Source organism: Lonchura striata, chromosome 10, assembly GCF_050655825.1.
Source record: "Lonchura striata isolate lonStrDom1 chromosome 10, ASM5065582v1, whole genome shotgun sequence".
Classification (NCBI taxonomy): domain Eukaryota; kingdom Metazoa; phylum Chordata; class Aves; order Passeriformes; family Estrildidae; genus Lonchura; species Lonchura striata.
Genome location: NC_140712.1, coordinates 22531972 through 22551345, shown reverse-complemented (window position 1 = coordinate 22551345; position 19374 = coordinate 22531972). Strand labels below are relative to the sequence as shown.

Here is a 19374-nt window from a genome sequence, read left to right as displayed (position 1 = left end):
GCCCGCCGCCATGACAGCGCCGCCGCGGCCACAGCGCCCCCTGGCGGCCCGGAGGACCCGCCCCACCCGCCTCTCGCTCCGCTTAAAACTTAAGTTCCTAAAACTCGAAATACCTGGGGATGGCGTCAGGGATGACAACTCGCTACTGCTTGAATATTCGCTTTTATTCAAACGCCAGAGGTGAAGTACAAACTGTAATTACATGGCATTTTTGTTTCCTTAAAAACAGTTCTTGGTTACAGAATTCCAAACAACTTTCAAAACTAAGTTGTTGAACAGTTTCACCTAAAATGTGGTGTCTTTTCTATCTGTTTAAAAAAAGGATTTGAATTAAAGGATTCGGAATTAAAAGCTGTTATGTTTTTTCACTCTACAAAAAGGAAAGTGAAGATGCAGTTACAGATAGTTCACCACAAACTCCCATTTTGAAGGGACCAAGCCTTTAGAAATATCCTCAACTCCAAACACAGCTTTTTCTGAACCATTACTGGGTCATTTAACCTGAAAAAAAATCTGTAATCCCACGGGAAGTATCTGTTGCACCTGGCTACAACTGCATGTCACACTGCTGCTAGGGAAGAACACAAGTATTACATAGAATTTACATGACAAAAATTAATAACAAAAATAGGGTCAATAGATTTTTCAGTATCCTTTCCTGTCCTACAACAGCCACTAGACTAAAAAGAAGGATGAAAGTTTTATTTAAATAGTGTGAATAAAGTTTTAGGGAAGCTCAAGTCCACATTTTCACCAAAGGACAAAAACTTTTAAGTGACGATTTTAATTCCTGAAACATATCAAAAACATACAGGTCCTTTAGTGTTTTTACAAAGGCTTTCCTAAAGGATTGAATTTATTTTGATGGAGAACAGAAGAGGGAAGATTTCTTGCTGTGAGACTAAAATCAAAGACAAATCCACAAGATGCAATACTAGCATTTGAGAATATAACTTAAAAAGCACTGTCATGTGAACAATCACTACTGATTACAGCAAAAATATTATACATTTACTTCTTTCATCTCTTAACATTATAAGATAGGTTGGGCAAATACCTGGCACCAAAAAATTGATGCATGATAGTTCCAATACGTTAAACAAAATGTACTATATTAGAACATTAATATTTAAAAATTTATATTGACTTCTCATCCAAATTTAGATGGTTTTACTGCTTCCTAGGAATCTTTACCCCTCTGGAAAACCAGACTTCACCTTCTTTCACAGCATCCAAGGTGATTAAAGCTCCCAATGGAGACGTGAAGGGTATTACTATTGGATATTCAAATGACTGTAACAAACCAGTGTCACATTTTAGCAGGATGTCCCAGCAGTGTCACAAAGTGTGTCCCAGTTTTTCCACAAGGGCTTCCTCCCCCACCAATGTAACAAGCCACTCCAGCGCCTGCTGGGTTACACACACCAGCAGGACTCTAACACTGACCTGAACATAACCCCCTGTGAGCTGTACCAGGAGCTAAGATAAGTTTATGCACCCTCTACTAATTATTAATTTTGATTTCCCACTTGTAGAGTAACATTATTGTTAAATCTAACTATTGGCAGCACCTGTGCTGCTGGTTTAGTTTCTGGCAAGGGCAGTGCAGGTGCTGCTGCATTTGCTATACATTTTAATTGAACAAGTGTAATATACAATTCATATTTGAACATTATGCTATCCCAGTCCACACTCTGTCCATCAAATCAATGTGATGCTGCAATAAAATACACGATCTGATTTAGCTAATGGAGGTCCTCATCATGAATTGTATCCGAGACAGATCTGGTGCCTTTGGGGACAGGCTGGAGCCAGAGGCAGCCACAAGGAAAGAACCGAGTGAGCTTTTTGCAGGTGAGAGTTCTGACAGTGTTTAATGGTTTGCAGCATCTGCCTGTCGAGGCCAGCCTTCCTCCTCCACTCCAGAGTCATACTCCTCTTCTGATGAGTCCTTGGTGGGAGCCCTAGGATTGGAAGGAATGATCAGATACTTTTCCATAGCTTCTGACAAACATGTCACATGCACAGTGCCCCGTGACAAAAGTTCTGACCTTCTGATCTGGAAATGCTGCTGTGCACATTTGCAGTGCCACCAGCACACAGGCTCATTAGCTGAATTCAATTAGCCTGACTTTCAGTAAGTTGTTTGATTTAATCAATAACATTTAGTATTTCTGGTGCTATACAGAATTACTTCAAGCAACCACCAGTGTAATACATTTTCACTCCCTCCAACCACACAAGGTGGAGCCAAGCTTCAGCACAGACAAGGTGCTGGAATGAGTAAAAGTACCTTAGTGGAGGAAGCCATTCAAACAACATTGTCAGTGATAGAAACCAAGACAGAGTTCCTAAATTTCAGGCCTGAAATTCAGAAATTAATTTTTTAACCAGTTTTAACCTGACCCATTCTCTCTCAATTCCCTCCATTCATGGAAATGGTTAGATTTTTTTTTTAAATGCAGATTTGTCCAATGTTTTCAACATTCTACATCATTACCATACTCTTTACAACATTAAATTGATTATTTTAACAAGAGTTCAGCAAATCAATAAATGTGCCTTTGTGGCTCTCCACTGCTGCAAGAGTAATGTAGAAAATTGTTGCAGCCTGGAGCTTGTATAAAAACCCCCACATCTGTGGTAAAAAGTAGGAAGAAAGAAACAGTTTCATTTCAGAAATTTCAGTACAGTCACAACTGAATTTCAAATTTTTACTGTTACCTTAAAATTTACTTCCATTTCTACAGGTATACACACATGAAAGTAACTTCATATATGTTTATTTTAACATTTCTGTTTAAAAATGAAAGCAATACAAATCCAAAGTCTCTAGGACAGAACAGGCACTAATTCAGCTGTGTACAATATACAGAGCATTGAATCTTTTTTAAGTTGTGTGCATGGATTTGTGCTCATTCCATCAGAATACCTGTCTAGTTGTATTACTGGTCTGTTCTGCTACTTCTGTTACCATTTTACCTAATGTATCCTGGCTCTTTTTTGCCTTCTACAACATCTTTGTCAACTTCCACACATACGATGTCAGAATTGGGCACTTCAAACATGGGCTCCAGCAGCAGCTTTTCCTACAAGAAAATAGAGGGAAAATATTACTCTATGCCCTCTTCTACATAAACAAGTGATTTTCAGAGAGTCTTCTTGGAAGAACTCTGAATACTCACAGCTTTACTGTATCCATGTAAGGGCCAGAACTAAGTGTGGCTTTAACTGGAAATGGTCAAGATTAGGTCCATACACACAAATCCAGAAGCTTCATTTATTGTTTATAAGACTTAATTTACTCACCATTATAGATCTAAGACCTCTGGCACCAGTTTTTCTGTCCAGGGCCAGTCTGGCTATAGCCTTCAATGCATCTTCAGTTACATTTAATTCACACTACAGAGAGAAAAATAGGAAGTTCAGTTAATCATTTAATTTATAACTCGGCATGGCGAGTGCAAGCATTACTGAAACAACATTATTTATAAAAATGAACACCCAAGAGTCATCAAATAAAAACTCAAACCTTATCCATGCTGAATAGTGCCTGGTACTGAGGAACCACAGCGTTCCGTGGCTCCGTGAGAATCCGTACGAGGGTTTTCTCATCCAGGCTGTGCAGGGGAACCACAACAGGCAAACGTCCCACAAATTCAGGAATCATGCCAAACTCGATGAGGTCCCTGGCTTCCACGTGCCGCAGCAAGCGATCCTTCTCCTCAATATCCTCCTGTGGGTCAGACTCCCCGCTGATGTTGGCAAGATCAGCTGCTGCTGCAGCCCTTCTGCCTTTCCCCATGTTAGATGGTGTCCCAAATCCTAGGTACTGCAAGAACAAACATGTTCTGCTTAGAGAACTGTAATAACTGAATTTTCTTACTCTCCATGAGTATTAAAAAATCTGCAGTGATTGATTAGGTCATTACATACTAATTCGAGCTCAAGAAACTACTTAAGAGTAAAATTAGACCCCTTGTATACAATCAGGCTCTTACAAAATTGAATTTCCTCAGTAAAGGATTAATACATCAGAACAAGAGCCATTTTTTTCTTAAAACAAAGAAGGTTATCAACATGTTCTGGTCATTTTACAAGTATCAGTGACACTTCATAAGCAAAGCAAATGCAGGCAAGTTTGCTTACATGGGAAGCTACATGAATTAACATGAACATTAACTTAAATTTCAGTCACTCCTTTAGTGTTAGAGACAGGGAGCATATTTTGTCAGAATGCTGCAGCCAGAACCCTGTCCCCAGACATTAATCTATGAAACAGTGAAATGCAGGACAAAGTGTTCTAAGATGATGATGGTTTTTGGCACCATTTGCTGAAATAAAGAAATTTAGTGTGTTTGCAAATACAGCAAGACCTGTAAAAGTTGGTGTTGTGAACAGTAATCAAGATGATGATTTTTCAGCCTGGACACAGGCTGATGCACTCACTTTTTCATTTTTCCTCCTGCTGATAATTCTGTCAAGACCATTAAAAGCACCAGAAGCTACAAACAGAATGTTTGTTGTGTCAACCTGCACCGTTTCTCCACGTAGTTTCCGAGAATTCTTTTCTGGAACGTTTACTATTGTGCCTTCAAGTAATTTTAACAAGCCCTAAGAAGGAAAGAAGAAATAAGCAATAAAAAATTCCCATTGTGTACCATCATATAAAAGGGCACAACATGGTATGTTCACATTCACAAATACACCTGTATTTTTTGCTCCCTTATACCTTTACAGTAAGTGTCAAAAAAAGTCAGTTTTCCCTATGAGACAGTCCCACTCAAGGATAAAAACATCCCTTTAATATGGCTCCCATGCACATTATGCATATAACAACTAGCTGCATTAAGAGTTCTGTTTAAATGGGAAATGTTACCTGTCTTTGTAACTGGTTATCTGAATATTATGAACTGGCTGGCTGAATACTGCAAAGACATTCTTGAACTAAAATGCTTCCATGAGGATGCCTCAAACTGCTCTTGAGATTATGTTTTTTAATGAAGTCAAGAGGAAAGACTCACCTTTTGAAGGTGAATAGCTAAGGAACTGAAGAACTGTGACTCCATGCTTTTTGACATGACAGGATCCTATGTCCTGTTCACTCAAGAAGTAAAATCACTTCATGGAAGTATTTACCTGTTGAACACCTTCTCCCCCAACGTCCCGTAACTGATGGATACCAGGAACACTGCCAATCTTATCTACTTCATCCAGAAAAACAATACCTGCAGTTACAGAAAATGGGTTTAATGACAACCCTACTTTTAAAGAGAAGCAAGAGTTTACAGAGTATAGTAAAATTTGAGGGAGCAGCATCTATTCTACTTCCTCTCTGCAAAAACTTGTGTAATTTTATCCAATTGTGGACAAAACCAAAAAAATACACGTTGAGCTCTCTTCAGGTTTATTCTACCTGATTTAAACTTTGGGTACAGGCAGCAGGACATGAATTTCAGGAGTACTGGTGGTCTCAAAAGCTTAGAGTACTTCAACAAAATGAACAGTCTCTGTAACACACAGTGGAAGTTTACCTTGCTGTGCCTTTTCTATGTTGTAGTTGGCATCTTGCAGGAGTTTTGCAATGACAGATTCAATGTCTTCCCCAACATAGCCAGCTTGAGTCAAGGTGGTGCAATCACAGATGGCAAAAGGGACATCTAGGCATTTAGCCAGAGTCTGAGCCAGCAAGGTTTTACCTGGCAAAATAAAAGCTGCATGTTAGAACTGACCCACATTTCTCTTAGAGCACACAAATCCAAGTACTTGGACAGGGACTTTTAATAAGGGTGAGGAGAGACAGGACAAGGGGGAATGGCTTTAAACTGAAATAGGGTGGCTTTAGATGAGACATTGGGAAGAAATCCTTTTCTGTGAGAGTGGTGAGGCCCTGGCACAGGTTCCCCAGAGAAGCTGTGGCTGCCTCATCCTTGGAAGTGTCAAAGGCCAGGTTGCACAGGGTTTGGAGAAACCTGGGATAGTGGAAGGTGTCTCAGCCCATGGCAGGGGTGGAACAAGGAGAGCTTTAAGGTACCCTCCAACCCAAACCATTCAAGGATTTACCACAGGACCATCATTACTCTTATTAAACATTCTGAGTCATACCAGCATCTTAATACAAGAATATTTTCCAAGGGAGATAGCTTTCATAAGCAGTGGTTTTTACATTGGCAGGCTGTATTTCTGGTTTTAGTTTAATAATATACATTTAAGGCAGCTTGAAATGCATACAGTATCACAAAATGTCACACAATATAAAAACCATAATACATGTACTTGCAGAGTTTAAAGATTAAATAAATCAGTAGTCCTTTGCAGACACTCAGGGTGCAGTGCAAAGTCCAATTGCTCCTGCTTTGAAGTTGGGAAGAAACAGAATTAAAATAATGTTTAGTGAATGTTCTTCCAAAAAGTCTGCAAAATGCCATCACTTCAGCACAAACACTCCCAAGTCTTATGAACATACAAAATTATCTCTCTTTCCAACCCCCTGCAATTAATCTGTCCCAGAGGTGCAACAGCACTAACTGCAGCATCTCAGCTTGCCAGCTAAAGCAGTGAAATTATAACTGCATTTTGTTGCAGCTTAATCAGCATCTTTTAGTCAGTCAGTAAATATAGGCATTAAAAAAAAGAAAATCACACAAGTACACCTCATTCTTTTTTAAGGCCACTAGTTCAGCATGTTAACATGGCATGAAAGCACTGGAATCCAATCCAGTTTAATTTTTTTATAAAGCTAATCTGAGTAATCACAGAAGAGGAAAATCACCCATTAACAACAAAGTCCATGAAAAATAGGACACCTATAGAAACATGCATCCATATACCTGATCCAGTTGGTCCAAGCAGCAAAATATTACTTTTTTCAAGTTTAATGTCATCATTGGGTGAATCTAGTACTTCTCCTCCCCGTTTTTCCTGAGGTATCTGCTGGTTCATTTGTTGCTGCATTGATGCTCCCAAAGCATTACCGTGTGGACTGATTCCAGCAATCTGCAGGAGTTCTGAAGAGAACAATAACAGCACTGTTTGAGCACCAACCAGGTCTGTCACTACTTTAATAAGACAATAACAGCAAGGTTCTTCTGCAAACCTAGCATTCTCTCTGTACAGAAGCTTACAGAGAGGGAAGCACCAGAAATACAGCACAATTTTTACTCAAACAGGAGTTGCAGCCATACTTTTGCAGAGGTATATAGGAAAAGAATTTCCAATGACAGAGTAGATTACCTAAAAGTATTCCTTCTACATTAAAAAGCAAGAGAAAATTTCAGTCCTTATAAATTTACTCATTTTATTTTATTTTTTAACATATGAGAAGAAAGAAACCCAAGCTGTTGATTTCCATGACAAAGAAAAAGTACAAGCACTGGGCTTCACTCTCACCCAACATTTCAAACTAGCAGTCACCAAAGACTGTTCTCCATGTCATAAAGGTAGATATTGCAGAAGAGGACATGAGGAGAGGGTTCACTTACTTGTAAATCTGTACTCATCCTCCCGTCTTCTGATTTCTAATTCTAAGAGAGAGGATGAAAACAGTCATAAAAAACTAAGTTTATAAAAGCTTATAAATTCTCCACCTCTTGCCCTCTTCTGAATACATCTCATCACTTCCTATGAATGTATTTCTAACAAGAAATCCTCACAAGAGCTATTTTTATTGCTGTCAAAATTAACCCAAAACCCAAACTGCACATTTTTGAAAAGCCAGCTAGCTATCTACTTCTAAAAACAACAACAATCTATTACCTCTAATTAGATTTTCACTTTGAAACCAATTATAGAAGGGGAAAAATGGAATAACAATTTTGGTTTGAAGAGGATTCCTTTAACTCTCCCTGAGTGTTACAATGTTCTTTGTTCTAAGACAGAACTCTGAAATATGTAAACATTCACTGTCAGTCTCTGTGGGTATGGACCATGTTGTTATCTCCCTGTGGAGGGTCAGGAAATTCCTGGTGCCAGGTACACAGCTGCTCTCTTACCATTACCAGAAGAGTGCTACTAATGTTCCCTCTTCATTTAAGAGACTTAGGTTAATTCAAAAAAATGAAGATTTCTGTGGTAAATTTTGCAAGACAGAACAAAACGGTTAAAAAAAAACCACCCAAGGTACACTTTGAGTCAGAGATGGTAAATTAATCTTACTTCTAAAAATAAATTAGATCTGCATAGCTACACACTTACTCAACAGCAGAAGTACTGCCAAGAGTAACTTCATCTACACCTGCTAGATGTGGGACAATACTGTGGTGACCAGCAGATGCTGCCAGCAGGAGCAAGGGAAGTTAGAAATCTAAGTACTAATCAATTCACCTATGCAAAATATCACCTTCCTGATCTGCATTGCTGCTTTCAGACTCAGCAGCAGATTTACCATTAAGTAGTAAATGAGATTAGAAAGCAAAAATTAGGAGACTCACTTTAGAAAGTTAAAGGACAATACCCCATAATATGTATCAGTAAAAAGGGCTAAGCATTTAATATGGTAAGCACCATAAACCCTTTGATTTCCATTTAAATATATCACAGAAGTTCACAGTGAAAACTATATTTAGTAGAAATTCTTATAGATCATTTCAATTATAGAACATCTAGTGTCAAGGTAAAACCTTTCTTACATTTCCCAAGTTAGGGCCTTGAAATGGTAATTTATTTGACCAGAAAAAATACCAAATATCATACAAACCTCTTGGTGTTAAAGAAGACTGTTTCTCAACTTCTGCTTGCTGTCTTAGGTTAGATGGAATATTATTGTAAATTCTTTTGTAATGATTATACACAGCAACTGAAAGCACCTTCTTCGCAAAACACTGACCAACAACGTATTTGTCGAGGTAGTTGTAAATCTGAAAAATAGCTTAATCTTAGTAACACTTCTAAATCATCTTGCAGCAGAAAAGGAAAAATAGTGTATTTGCTAAATACAGACTTTGGTCTGAGTCATTACCTGAGAAACAGAAACTAACATCTAAAATACAAAACATATTCCTGTCGATAAATTTACTTAAACATTCAATTCACTTACACACTCATTTTGTGTCTCAGTTCTGCCCTGCTAATGTATAAGCCCATTGCCATTTTCACCCAAATTTTTAAGAGGAATAGAATTTTTAAGAGCACTTATTTTCTTAAAAGACACCTATCAAGGAGCTGTGTGCAGGTTCAGAAACCATTATAGTCCACAAGGAACTGAGAAACATAAAAGGATTACTCCCTAATCTCCAGAGGGAAACCAAGTGACTTCAGAAGGATCATGGCCACAAGTTAATCAGCTACAGCTCTCACCCAAGCCCACACCAAAAAAAAAGGCTCTGCAGCTACAGAAAGAAGCTGCTAAAATAAACATACAGAATGCAAGGCCACAGTGAGAAAGAAAAATTACTATGGTTGGTGAGGGCTGAGGTCAGCCTCAAGGTCACAGGAGAAAAATGAAATCACAAGACAAAGACAGAGGAAAACAAGCTCCAATAACTTTATTGGATCTACTTGTTCCCTTTATCAGTGCTCTGCTGGGTCACACAGCTCACAAAGGTTTAATCTTGAGCTAATCATCTTTATTGTTTGTTGCTCCGTCCCAGCAGCCCATTACACACCTGATGCAGATTAAAGGAAACATTTCTCCATGCTGCAACTCAAGGGGACTCTGGGTGGAATTAAGAGCATACCTTTTTCGGTGGAGGTGGTGGCTTCTGCTGGAATGCCAATTTCACAGCTTCTGCTGCTGACTCGGGCTCTTTAATGATGCTCTTTTTTGTGTCTGCCTCTGACAGGACAACAAAAAAGTGGTGACACTTTTCACACTTCACAAAACGGGTGGAAGCTGCAGAAAAAGTCAAACAAAACAGTAAGAGGAATTGCTTCTGCCCAAGCTCATCACACAGGACAAGCACCTGTAAGATAGCACAGCCACTCTGTGTTTACACAACACTTCTCTCTCGATCACCTTAGAACTTTTAAAAGCCTATGGCCTATGAAACTTGACACAGAGGGAACATAATTTGCCCCCAAAAAATCAGAATGCTGGGCAGCAACCAGAAAATGGATTTAACACAAAACTCTTTTTGATATTTATCCAGTAGCATCACACTTCTGAGAAAGACAAAATTAATGAAGCCTTTAGCTATGCAGGAAATGTTCCTAACTCTCAAACTGACAGCAAAATAAAATATTGTGGTTAGGCACAGACTAAAGTGCAGGGAAGCAGTCTAGAATATCAAAGACAGCATTACAGGAGGGCTCTGGCAGCTGCTGCTCTCTGCATCCCTCTGGCTTTGGAGCACTGTGGATCAGGCCTGAGTCACCCAAGCCCAGGACACTGAGCACAGGGGGGTCACCCAAAGGGCTCACCCCAACAAGAGGCAGCTCTGGTATGCAACAGACCAGCAAGGACTTTGATGTTTTGCAAGATCTTCTGCTTATTTATTTTTACTGTCAAGACTAGGACAAATATCTTTCAAATTCCAAAAGCTAAACCCTCCTACTGCTGACTTTGTGAACTATGTCCCAGGAAATCTGCATAGGTTGGTTTCATAAGCCTGAAAATGAGAACCTGCATTGCTCTTCTTTTCCTTTGGCAAACAAGTTGAAATATTAAAACAGACAGTACAGCAGAATAGAAGTAATTCAGAATAGATCCTTTCTAGCCATATTACTATGCTACTAAATGCAAATCATGAGCAATAGGATAGATTTAAATGAAATATACTAGTAAATGTATTCAATTAAAGTAAGCGTAGAAAAACAACCCTGTGCAAACTTCAGTGTCAGAACTTCTGAAATGATAAAAAGGTTTTAGAAAATGGCTTGAGCACTGTAGCACCAGCTGACTCTAACAACACCCTCTAGCAATAAACAAGCTGCTTATTTATAACTTGTTGTCTCCCACAGGACTGGCATCAGCAAAAGAGGAGTGGGTGGGGTTTTTCTTACCATTAATCCCACTTTATACCTGAATAAGCAAGACTAACAGATTACTTTAAGAATGTAGCAACTAATACTGCGACCAACACAGATTTATTAACTTTTCTTCAAAGAAATCTGTGTAACAGTGTGAAAGTTCTCCTGGCAACCTTCCAAATTACTGTTATCTGCCCCATGGAAATGTGATGGAAATCCCACTTGCACAAACCCATTCCACTTACGTAACTATTATTTAGAAACAATATTGTAGGGAAAAAAAGCAACCCAACCTTCCTCCCAGGGCTCACTCAAAACACCTCTGATATTTGTTATGACTACAGTGCCATGAGGTTGTTCTCCTTCCTTATACAAGGCTTATTTAGGATAGAATAGCCATAAGAACGGTTGGTCCCTTTACAGAGCCACATGAATCATTTAGAAACCCCAGAAAATAATGAGTGGAGTGTAAGAGTGCTATGGGGGATCTTTAAAACTTCAATAAAAAAAATCAGTATACAACTGAGTTGCAGGCAATTTTGTTAATCCTAAATACTGGCATGTTTTCATATGTTATTTTAGCAAACACATAAAAGCACGACAAAGAACATCCACGTCAAGTTACCTCCCTGTCATTAAGATGTCTGCAAATATTTACAGTGTGCCAAAATGCAAGTCAAGTACTGTTTTTGATCAGACAACAGTGCCACAGAGGCAGCATTAGCAAAGGCACATCTAAAGTCTGTGTGAGCTGACCTTGCCAAAAAGAAATGCCAGGTTTTTACAAAACATACAGGAAACAGAAACAATCAGAGGATTAAAATTGAAAGGAGTTGTAGAGTTAAGATAATGGGCTACTATCAAATTGCTTTAAGGTAAAAAATAAACCCCAAAGCAGGAAAAAGAAAGCAGGGAGGCTTCTGAGTATGTCCAACAGCAGGGAAGTGCTGCTTTGGAGGGTGGAGTAACCTGATGGCATCAGGTGGAGACAGTAAAAGCAGCATCCAGATAAAGCTTCTTATGTCAATCAGCTTTACAGCTATTGGATTTCACTCCACATCTGAGGATCAAGTCTTATTTCACTGATCACAAACTCTCTTTACAGACCTTCGCAGCCCAAAACAATACAGGAACTGCTGAGAAAGAAGGGCAAAGCAAAATGACTTTTTTGTTTGCCTAGTATTTTCCCTTCATTGTTAATTACTGGAAAATCATTGCCAAGCAAATCTTTCTGCAAGATTTGCAGATACAAAGAGAAGCTCCATCAAAAACAAACTCCACTGGAAAACCAGCCTGTCACACTGCAACTCACTGGCAATTAATTTTCTAAGGAATTTGCCTTTTATTCAGTATTTTGCTTCCCTACTTCTCTAAAAAAAATGACTGAAAATCTAATATCTAAACTGAAACAAATGCTAATTGCATGTTTTCCTTTGGTTTTAGATATTTATTTAAGGCTCTGCAGGTTGGCAATTCTAACCAGAACTATGGAAATTCATCATTTTTCCTGACTAACCAACAACAAAAATATCAAGTTACAGTAGACTGAATACAACTTCCAACCCATTCATTTTGGGCAGAATGGGATAGATTTCTTTTCCTTAGGTTTTTTTTTCTTTTTTTCAAATAAATTTTAAGATAATTAAAACTTCTGTTTTCCAGCTGCTTTATAGAGTGTGGTTGGGAAGCAGACTGCTCAAATTAACATATTAAACCAGAATGACACAGGTCCAGAAAAAACTTCACCAGGACTCACAGGAGCTTTAGAAAAAAGTGTATTTCCAGTCCCAAGCTGTTTACAGAACCTGTGTTATTCTGATGCTGCAATTCAAGTGGGTTCACTACCTGGGAATTTTAAATTGCATCTATCAAGATATGTCCTCCCATAGTGTGGGTATGAATAAATCATGTTCCCAAGGAAGTTTCCAGGCATGCTGAAGTGTTCCCAGCAACACTGACAAAACACTAAATCACATCCCTGCTTTCCAGGGATTGTTCTGGGACAGTGCTTGAATGGCATTTCCAGACAAAAGCACAACCTGCAGTACCAAGGGAAACACACCAGTGAAGTGAGAGAGTTTCAAAAACATCTCTGCCTGCTCATGAATCATCAGAAGGTAAATGAGATTAAAAATCCTTCTGCTGTTTCCAACCACACCTACTCCAGGGAGAGACCACACTGAACACCAGACAGGATCAGATTTCCAGTTCCAGGAGCTGGTGCCAGGTTTTGCAGAATACCTTGTTGCCTATAGTTTCAAACAGACTGGAAAAACAACCTTATTTATGGGGAGAAAAAGTTACTGAGGACTGATCCTTTCTCTAAAGAAATATATTGTTATTACTGTAGAACTGTTTTGTGACATTTGATCATTTTAAATACTATTTTATACAAGTAGCAGCAAATTACAGCACATCCACTCATTATTTTTGCCAGCATTAACAACTGATGGAACACATTTATGCTGACCTTGTCTTAAGCCTCTTAGTGCACAAGTCTGATTATGACTTGATACTTCCTCCTTGAGCCCCACCAGCTAACAATGGGTATTTGCTTTCTGACAAAAGCTCTTGTTTTCTAAGCTGGTCTCATAAATGCTGAAATAAGGTAGGAAATATCTTCAAGACTGATAGAACCTAAAGAATAAATAGCATTAATTGGGATTATACTTAAAAAAAAAAAAAAAAAGCAATTGCAGCTGGAGAACAAGCATTTTGGTTTTTCTAGTTGGACTTTCCAGCCTGCTATTTGGAATGTATTACAGCTTTGACTTTGCCATGGAAGACTGTTCTAGTAAGCCATCTGTCAGATACTAATTCCTCTGCTGGATAAGCACTTTGGTTATAGTACATGCAGGATTAAAGTTATATTCTTTAGGAAAGAAAGGACAGACATTACAAATGTACATATATAAAGTATATACTTATATAACAGAAATAGGAAAGTATCTGTAGTTCAAATTGTATTAAGTATAAAATGCCATGAACTATTTTAAAAATGCATATTCACAGATGCAATGTGAATTCCACTACCACATCCCCACACATCATGGGAATTACACAAATGTACCCACGGAAACAATAAATGTTGGTTACACCAACAAGGCCAAACTAAGCATAACAAAATTTCTGACACCATGTAATTAGGTAGGCTAACACATAGCTGTCAGGACTATGTTAAATCACAAAGTCACATCTGTGCCTATTTTAAAAAAAGGAAGTTTTAAAGAATACTTACACACAAAGGTCTCCACGTGTGTGCACAAGTCCCCACACTTCGGGCAGCGCAGTTGGTTCCCTCCTTTCCCAGAGCTTCCAGAACTTGACTTTTTACCACCACCCTCACCAACAGATTTCTAAAAGAGATTTCCAGATAATTAGCCCCAAACAATGGAGCTGGTATAGCAAGCATTTAGCAGTGTGCTTATGGAATCAAATAATTTGAATTTTTCAATAGCTGAATAACAAAGTAGCTATTGTCAGGATTTTTTTAAAGGCTTTGGAAATGTAGAAGAATGTGACAAATACTTGGAAGTGTTTTACATTTAGAAATACATCTGCATTTCCCAGGTCTGCCAGTCTTGGATGCCCACAGAAGAGCTACCCCATACCTGCATTAGAGCTGCTTGTCTGGCACTAAACAATAACAAGCTCTGTCAACAGTGTTTTAATAATGTATTTTAATGTTTTAATGCCAGACAAGAAAACAAATAATTTTTAGAGAATATTTTATTATCTCAGCTGTGTGGGTTCTAAGGATTTCTGAAGCCACAGCTCCTCTCACTTCCTTGGCAGGTGTAGCTAAAACATTTGTTTCAAAGTGCTTGGAAATACTGCATTTTTTACTTGTATCTGAATCTATGCCTTCATACTGTGATTAATACACAGTATTATTGTATTGTTATTATATTGTAGAAAACAACAAAAAAAAATCTCTCTTCCTATTTCTAAGACATTCTTCATTGTTTAAACCTGTCTTGCCTACTGATTTCTCCTTACCTTTCTTGAACCCTTTTCAAGAAAAAAAAAATTTAAAAATCTTTATTTATTTTTTAAAAGGTTTAATTGCACCTTCAGAAGAGACCTGTGTTACCTGGACAGCGCCTCAGGTTCACAACACACCATACTAAAGGAAAGTTATTGCCTGTAAAATCTCAAAATGTTATTTGCTGACTAAAGAGCAGTTTTATTCTCAGGTAATCATTTATCTGAAGAAGCTGTTTATTAACTATAATTACAGAGAATTACTAGGATAAAAATAGACTACAACTGACTAACAAGAAGCGAGCTCATGTCCTCACTGTCTTGTCTTACTTAAGACAAACCAGTTCTAAACCCAGAAGCATTTAAAATATACTTCAACTTGGAAGCACCAGCCTTCTGAAGGAGAATAGCTCTGATTACTACTCTTTCCTGAAATCCTGTTCTTGATTTATGACATTCAATAAAGTTTTCAAGTTTACACTGAACAAAAAGAGCTATAAAACTGGGAAAAGCATTGTGGGATGTTTACAAGCTTTATCTCCTAAAAAATTCCCAATACAGTTTATTTTTTCTTTACTGCCAGTTGCATCAATTTGAAGGATTAGAAATGTCAGGAGTTGGCCAAAATTTCAAGATTAATTTTAAGCAAAAAAATAAAAAAGAAATGCAAGGAACATTTTACATAAACTACTGAAACCCCCAGTTTGTGGAAATTACCTTGCTTCCATCTCCAGAACCATCCTTGCTTGCACCATCCTTTGAAGCAAAATATGCTGGTGTTTCTGAAAAGTTTCTAAGAGGAATTCGTTTTAGAGAACAAGTTTCAAAAGTCCCAAGTTTTCCTAAAACAGGGATGCGTGTACGACCACAAGTAATACCTAAAAAAAAAAAAAAAAAAAAAAAAAGAAAAAAAATGTAAATACTAAAATACTCCTGTTTTAATGCCATTGCCACCAAATCTCAGAACTGATTTACTTTAAGTGCAGCTTAAAGATTTTGGCAACAGAATTCAGCTCTGAACATACAGATTTTAATTATCCAAAATAGATGATCTTTACCACCTTAATGTTTACCTTGTTGAAAGTTACTTTGGTTGTCCAAAAAAGACCCCAAAATAATTTCAGGTCCTCTAACATCAGACAACTGAGAGTCCTGTTGTGGCATGAAATAGGGAACATCTCAGTTATGAAACTGATCCTCAGAACGATAACCACAATCGACTTACAGCTTCTATTATGAAATAATTCAACTCCCCGAGAGAAACTTTTGAAGAGTCTCTTTATTATGCAAAGATTAGGTGTTTCAGACTCAATGACTGCACGTCTGGATTTGGCTTTCACTTGGGAACTCCATTAAAAATTAGTTTCCAGGAATTTGAGGCACCTCTTGGCACCAAGAATTGTGCTGAGGAAAACTGAGCAGCCGTGTCCCATTTGGCACTCACCGACGGCCGGCACCGGCAAGCTCAGCGTAATCTTAACTTTGCTAAAATATTTTATTGCCAATATGAAAAAAACCCTCACTGAGAAACTAAACAGCCTTTTCCTCCTCTTGCAACACGGGCAGGATTGCATTTCATGGCAGGGCATGACATGAGCCAACCTATGTTGTGCTTGTGATTTCAACATCAACAACAGCCTGGAATCTGTATCTCATCTCTCCCATTTCAAGTGGCAAATTTCTCACTTGGCTCGCTGGTTTTGATCAGGACTCTGTGCTCTACTGACAGCAGAGCTATACAGCAACAATGGCAACTACAGACTTGCTGACAACATATAGTTATAAGGATAAGAGAATCCTATGGAAAAATCCAGAAACTCTTCAAAAATAAAAAAGAAAAATTAGGAATGGCAAGAGAAGCACAGCTCATTTGCTCTGAAAGAAGAAGCAACAACCAAGAGATGGGAGCTTAGCTGAAAGAGGATACTCTGAAAATTCACCTTGTTACTATAATAAGAAGGGAGAAAAATAAAGAAGAAGGAACTTAATTTACCAGGAAAACTCTTACAGGCCTCTTCAAAGTCACAATAAAGATGACAGTCAAATGAGATTTGAAGCTGGTTTATTAACTTACATGCTGCTTAAGATTCCTTAACCTGAAGATGACTTGTACTATTTTTAACATGACTAAAAATTAACTTTTTAAAAATCTCTTTACAGCATTGCTTCTGTCTGTAAACGTGAGGGAGGAATAACAATCAATGAGCTTCCCCATTTTAAATTCCTCTGCTGAGTGCCATTGCAACACATTTTAGATTACAGAGGGTAAGCTATAAAAACAACACAGAAAACTTGAAAACACTGGCTGGCTCTCAGAAGCAGTTGTATTTTTTAACTGAATGTGCAGAGAACTCTGACAACTCTGTGTGTCAGTAAAGAACAAGCTTTGGTGAGTGTTTACAATGCAATAGTTGTTCTGAGCAGCTTAGAAACTGAGAAAAGACCCCTTAAAAATGAAACAATGACCACCTCTCCTCCCTGGAACAAAACCTAGAGTCACACAAGTAACACGGGGGGATTTGACCTGTGGAGAAAGGCTGAAGCACTAACACAAAAGCTGAAACATTTCAGTCCTCATTTTAATTCAGAATGCTCTTGTGAGACAGAAAATGCACTGAGAACTGTATGGGATGAACTATGAAACCTTACACAGCACTGACTACTGAGCTGTGAAGCCTAAACCAGGGGAAAAACATCCTAATACTGCTACGTCAGCTGGTGGCTAAGCATGTGCTTATTGTGAGGTCTGAGAGGTGTTTTTGGACAAAATATCATGGTATAATTCCACAGTGAAGCAATAAGAAAGTTATCACCACTACTTCCTTGAGTCAATAAGCCCAGAGGGAGATTTCCAAGGGAAATCAACATTCCAGCTCAATGCCTGGCAGCTGCTGCTGATGGATCCAGACTCTGATAAATGTTCCAGTATGTAACAGCTGGCAGGATGTGCTTACACACCTGGCAGGGTGGCTCAGGTGATGTTTTTTTTTTCGGAGCACCAACTTCAAAAGATTTGTCCCTGGCAGCCATGGAACCAATCCAGGCGCATTAAGAAATGATGGGAAGCTCCTTAACACCTTATTAACCTTTAATTGATGCTTGACAGAATAAATACTGACTTTTGGGGCAAGCCTGGGGGATCCTGGAGGTATCTACTGCTCAGGAAAGTGACAGGGAAATTGTGACAAACTGTAACTGTCCCACATAACACTCGATTGATTTCACTGATCTGTGCACTCTGAACTCTCTCAAGTTTGCAGCAACCAGCAACAGCAAACAAAGCACCTGGCAGAAGACAAGATTTAATACAAATTTAATATGAAAGACACACTAAAGTAAGATACATTTATTTTTAAACAACTTTCATTGAAAGCCGGTGGTTAAATAATTGTATAGCTGTATCTACATTTTATTCTCATTTGCTCTTTTACACAATCCTTTTGAATCTTAGTTCTGACCAAAAAACCCCTCAAACTTAACAAAAGATAATTCTGTAATGAATTTCAAACAGTGCTTGCTTTGAAGCTGATTGTTTCAGAGGGATTGCGTAGGGCCAGACAGGCTGGATTTGAAAGTACAGGTTAGAACATTTCAGCACGGCTGGTATTCGAGATATAAATGTAAAGTCACCTACAAAGAGTTAACTCGCCTCTTAAGGGCAGTAAACGATCTCTGACTCACCAGGCTATTGCTGAGGGTAGAGTGATTGAAAATATTGTTGCAAAAGTGGCAACAAAGATATTTTTCAGCACAATTTGGGGGTGCCCTGCTTTCCACCCAAAGCAGCACATTGTTTGTCTGCTCTCAGCACCCCCAAGAATACAAAAAAAAGGGTAAACAAGGAAAAACAGTAAAAAATAACCTCCCACAGCCCTCAACTTCCAGCGAGCAGCTGGCACAGTCTTGTCCTTCTACCAAGTTGGAAATAATTAATTGCTAACTAAACGCATTTTTATGAGAAATATTTCAAGTTTAGGCTACCACACAGGTAGGCTTTTAATTAAGTAAGGCAATTAAGCCATTTTTAAGCCCATGAAACACATTTACTCCCACTGCAGAGTAACACACACTGGCCGACAGCTGCCGAGCATCACTTCTGTAGAAATAAACCCTATTTTCGCATCCCACTTCCCCACAGCGAGGGCGAATTCTCCGATACTTCACAGCGCGTAAGGCTGCCCTCACCCCCACCCGCACCGCACCAGCAACCGGCAAAAAGGAGGGAAAAAGGGGGGAAAGGCCGCCGTGCCCGGCGCTGTCACAGCGCGATAAGGGCAGCGGCGGGGCCGGGCTCCCTCAGGGCCGAGCGCGCCGGGCCCGCTGAGGGAAGGCGGCGGCCGGAGCGCGGTTACCTCTGCGGGCGGAGGGCAGCGTGGAGCCGAACAGGCGGGCGGCGGCGGCGCAGCTGTGGCAGGCGGACATGGTGCAGCGGCCGCGGGCCCGGCCGGCTCCCCCCGCCGCCGACAAGGCCTCGCTGGCGACGGT

At 39.1% G+C, this 19374-nt stretch overlaps 1 protein-coding gene across 4 annotated transcripts; it reads right to left on the bottom strand.

Moving 5' to 3' along the window:
• Positions 1-143: 143 nt before the first annotated feature.
• CLPX (caseinolytic mitochondrial matrix peptidase chaperone subunit X) lies at positions 144-19371 on the bottom strand. 4 transcript variants are annotated; one of them, XM_085588967.1, is made up of 14 exons: positions 19242-19371; positions 15607-15767; positions 14144-14261; positions 9675-9829; positions 8696-8855; positions 7482-7523; positions 6831-7007; positions 5535-5699; positions 5140-5228; positions 4450-4614; positions 3533-3832; positions 3310-3402; positions 2933-3089; positions 144-1964 (listed from the first exon to the last, which is right to left on the bottom strand). In XM_085588967.1, the coding sequence occupies exons 1-13, from the start codon at positions 19309-19311 to the stop codon at positions 2979-2981; spliced, it is 1806 nt and encodes a 601-aa protein (XP_085445093.1). In that variant the 5' UTR covers positions 19312-19371; the 3' UTR covers positions 144-1964; positions 2933-2978. The 4 variants fall into 4 exon arrangements, with proteins under 4 accessions (XP_085445093.1, XP_021408234.1, XP_085445094.1 ...); XM_021552559.3 differs by having other exon boundaries at positions 2983-3089; XM_085588968.1 differs by lacking the exon at positions 7482-7523.
• Between the last annotated feature and the right edge of the window lie 3 nt (positions 19372-19374).

Coding starts and splice junctions, on each gene's coding strand:
- CLPX (XM_021552559.3), bottom strand. CDS start 19,311: ATGTCCGCCTGCCACAGCTGCGCCGCCGCCGCCCGCCTGTTCGGCTCC. Junction 5,700..6,830: donor GCTTGGACCAACTGGATCAG/GTATATGGATGC, acceptor TTATTTTGCCAG/GTAAAACCTTGCTGGCTCAG. Junction 3,833..4,449: donor GCAGGAGGAAAAATGAAAAA/GTGAGTGCATCA, acceptor TTGTTCTTGCAG/TACCTAGGATTTGGGACACC.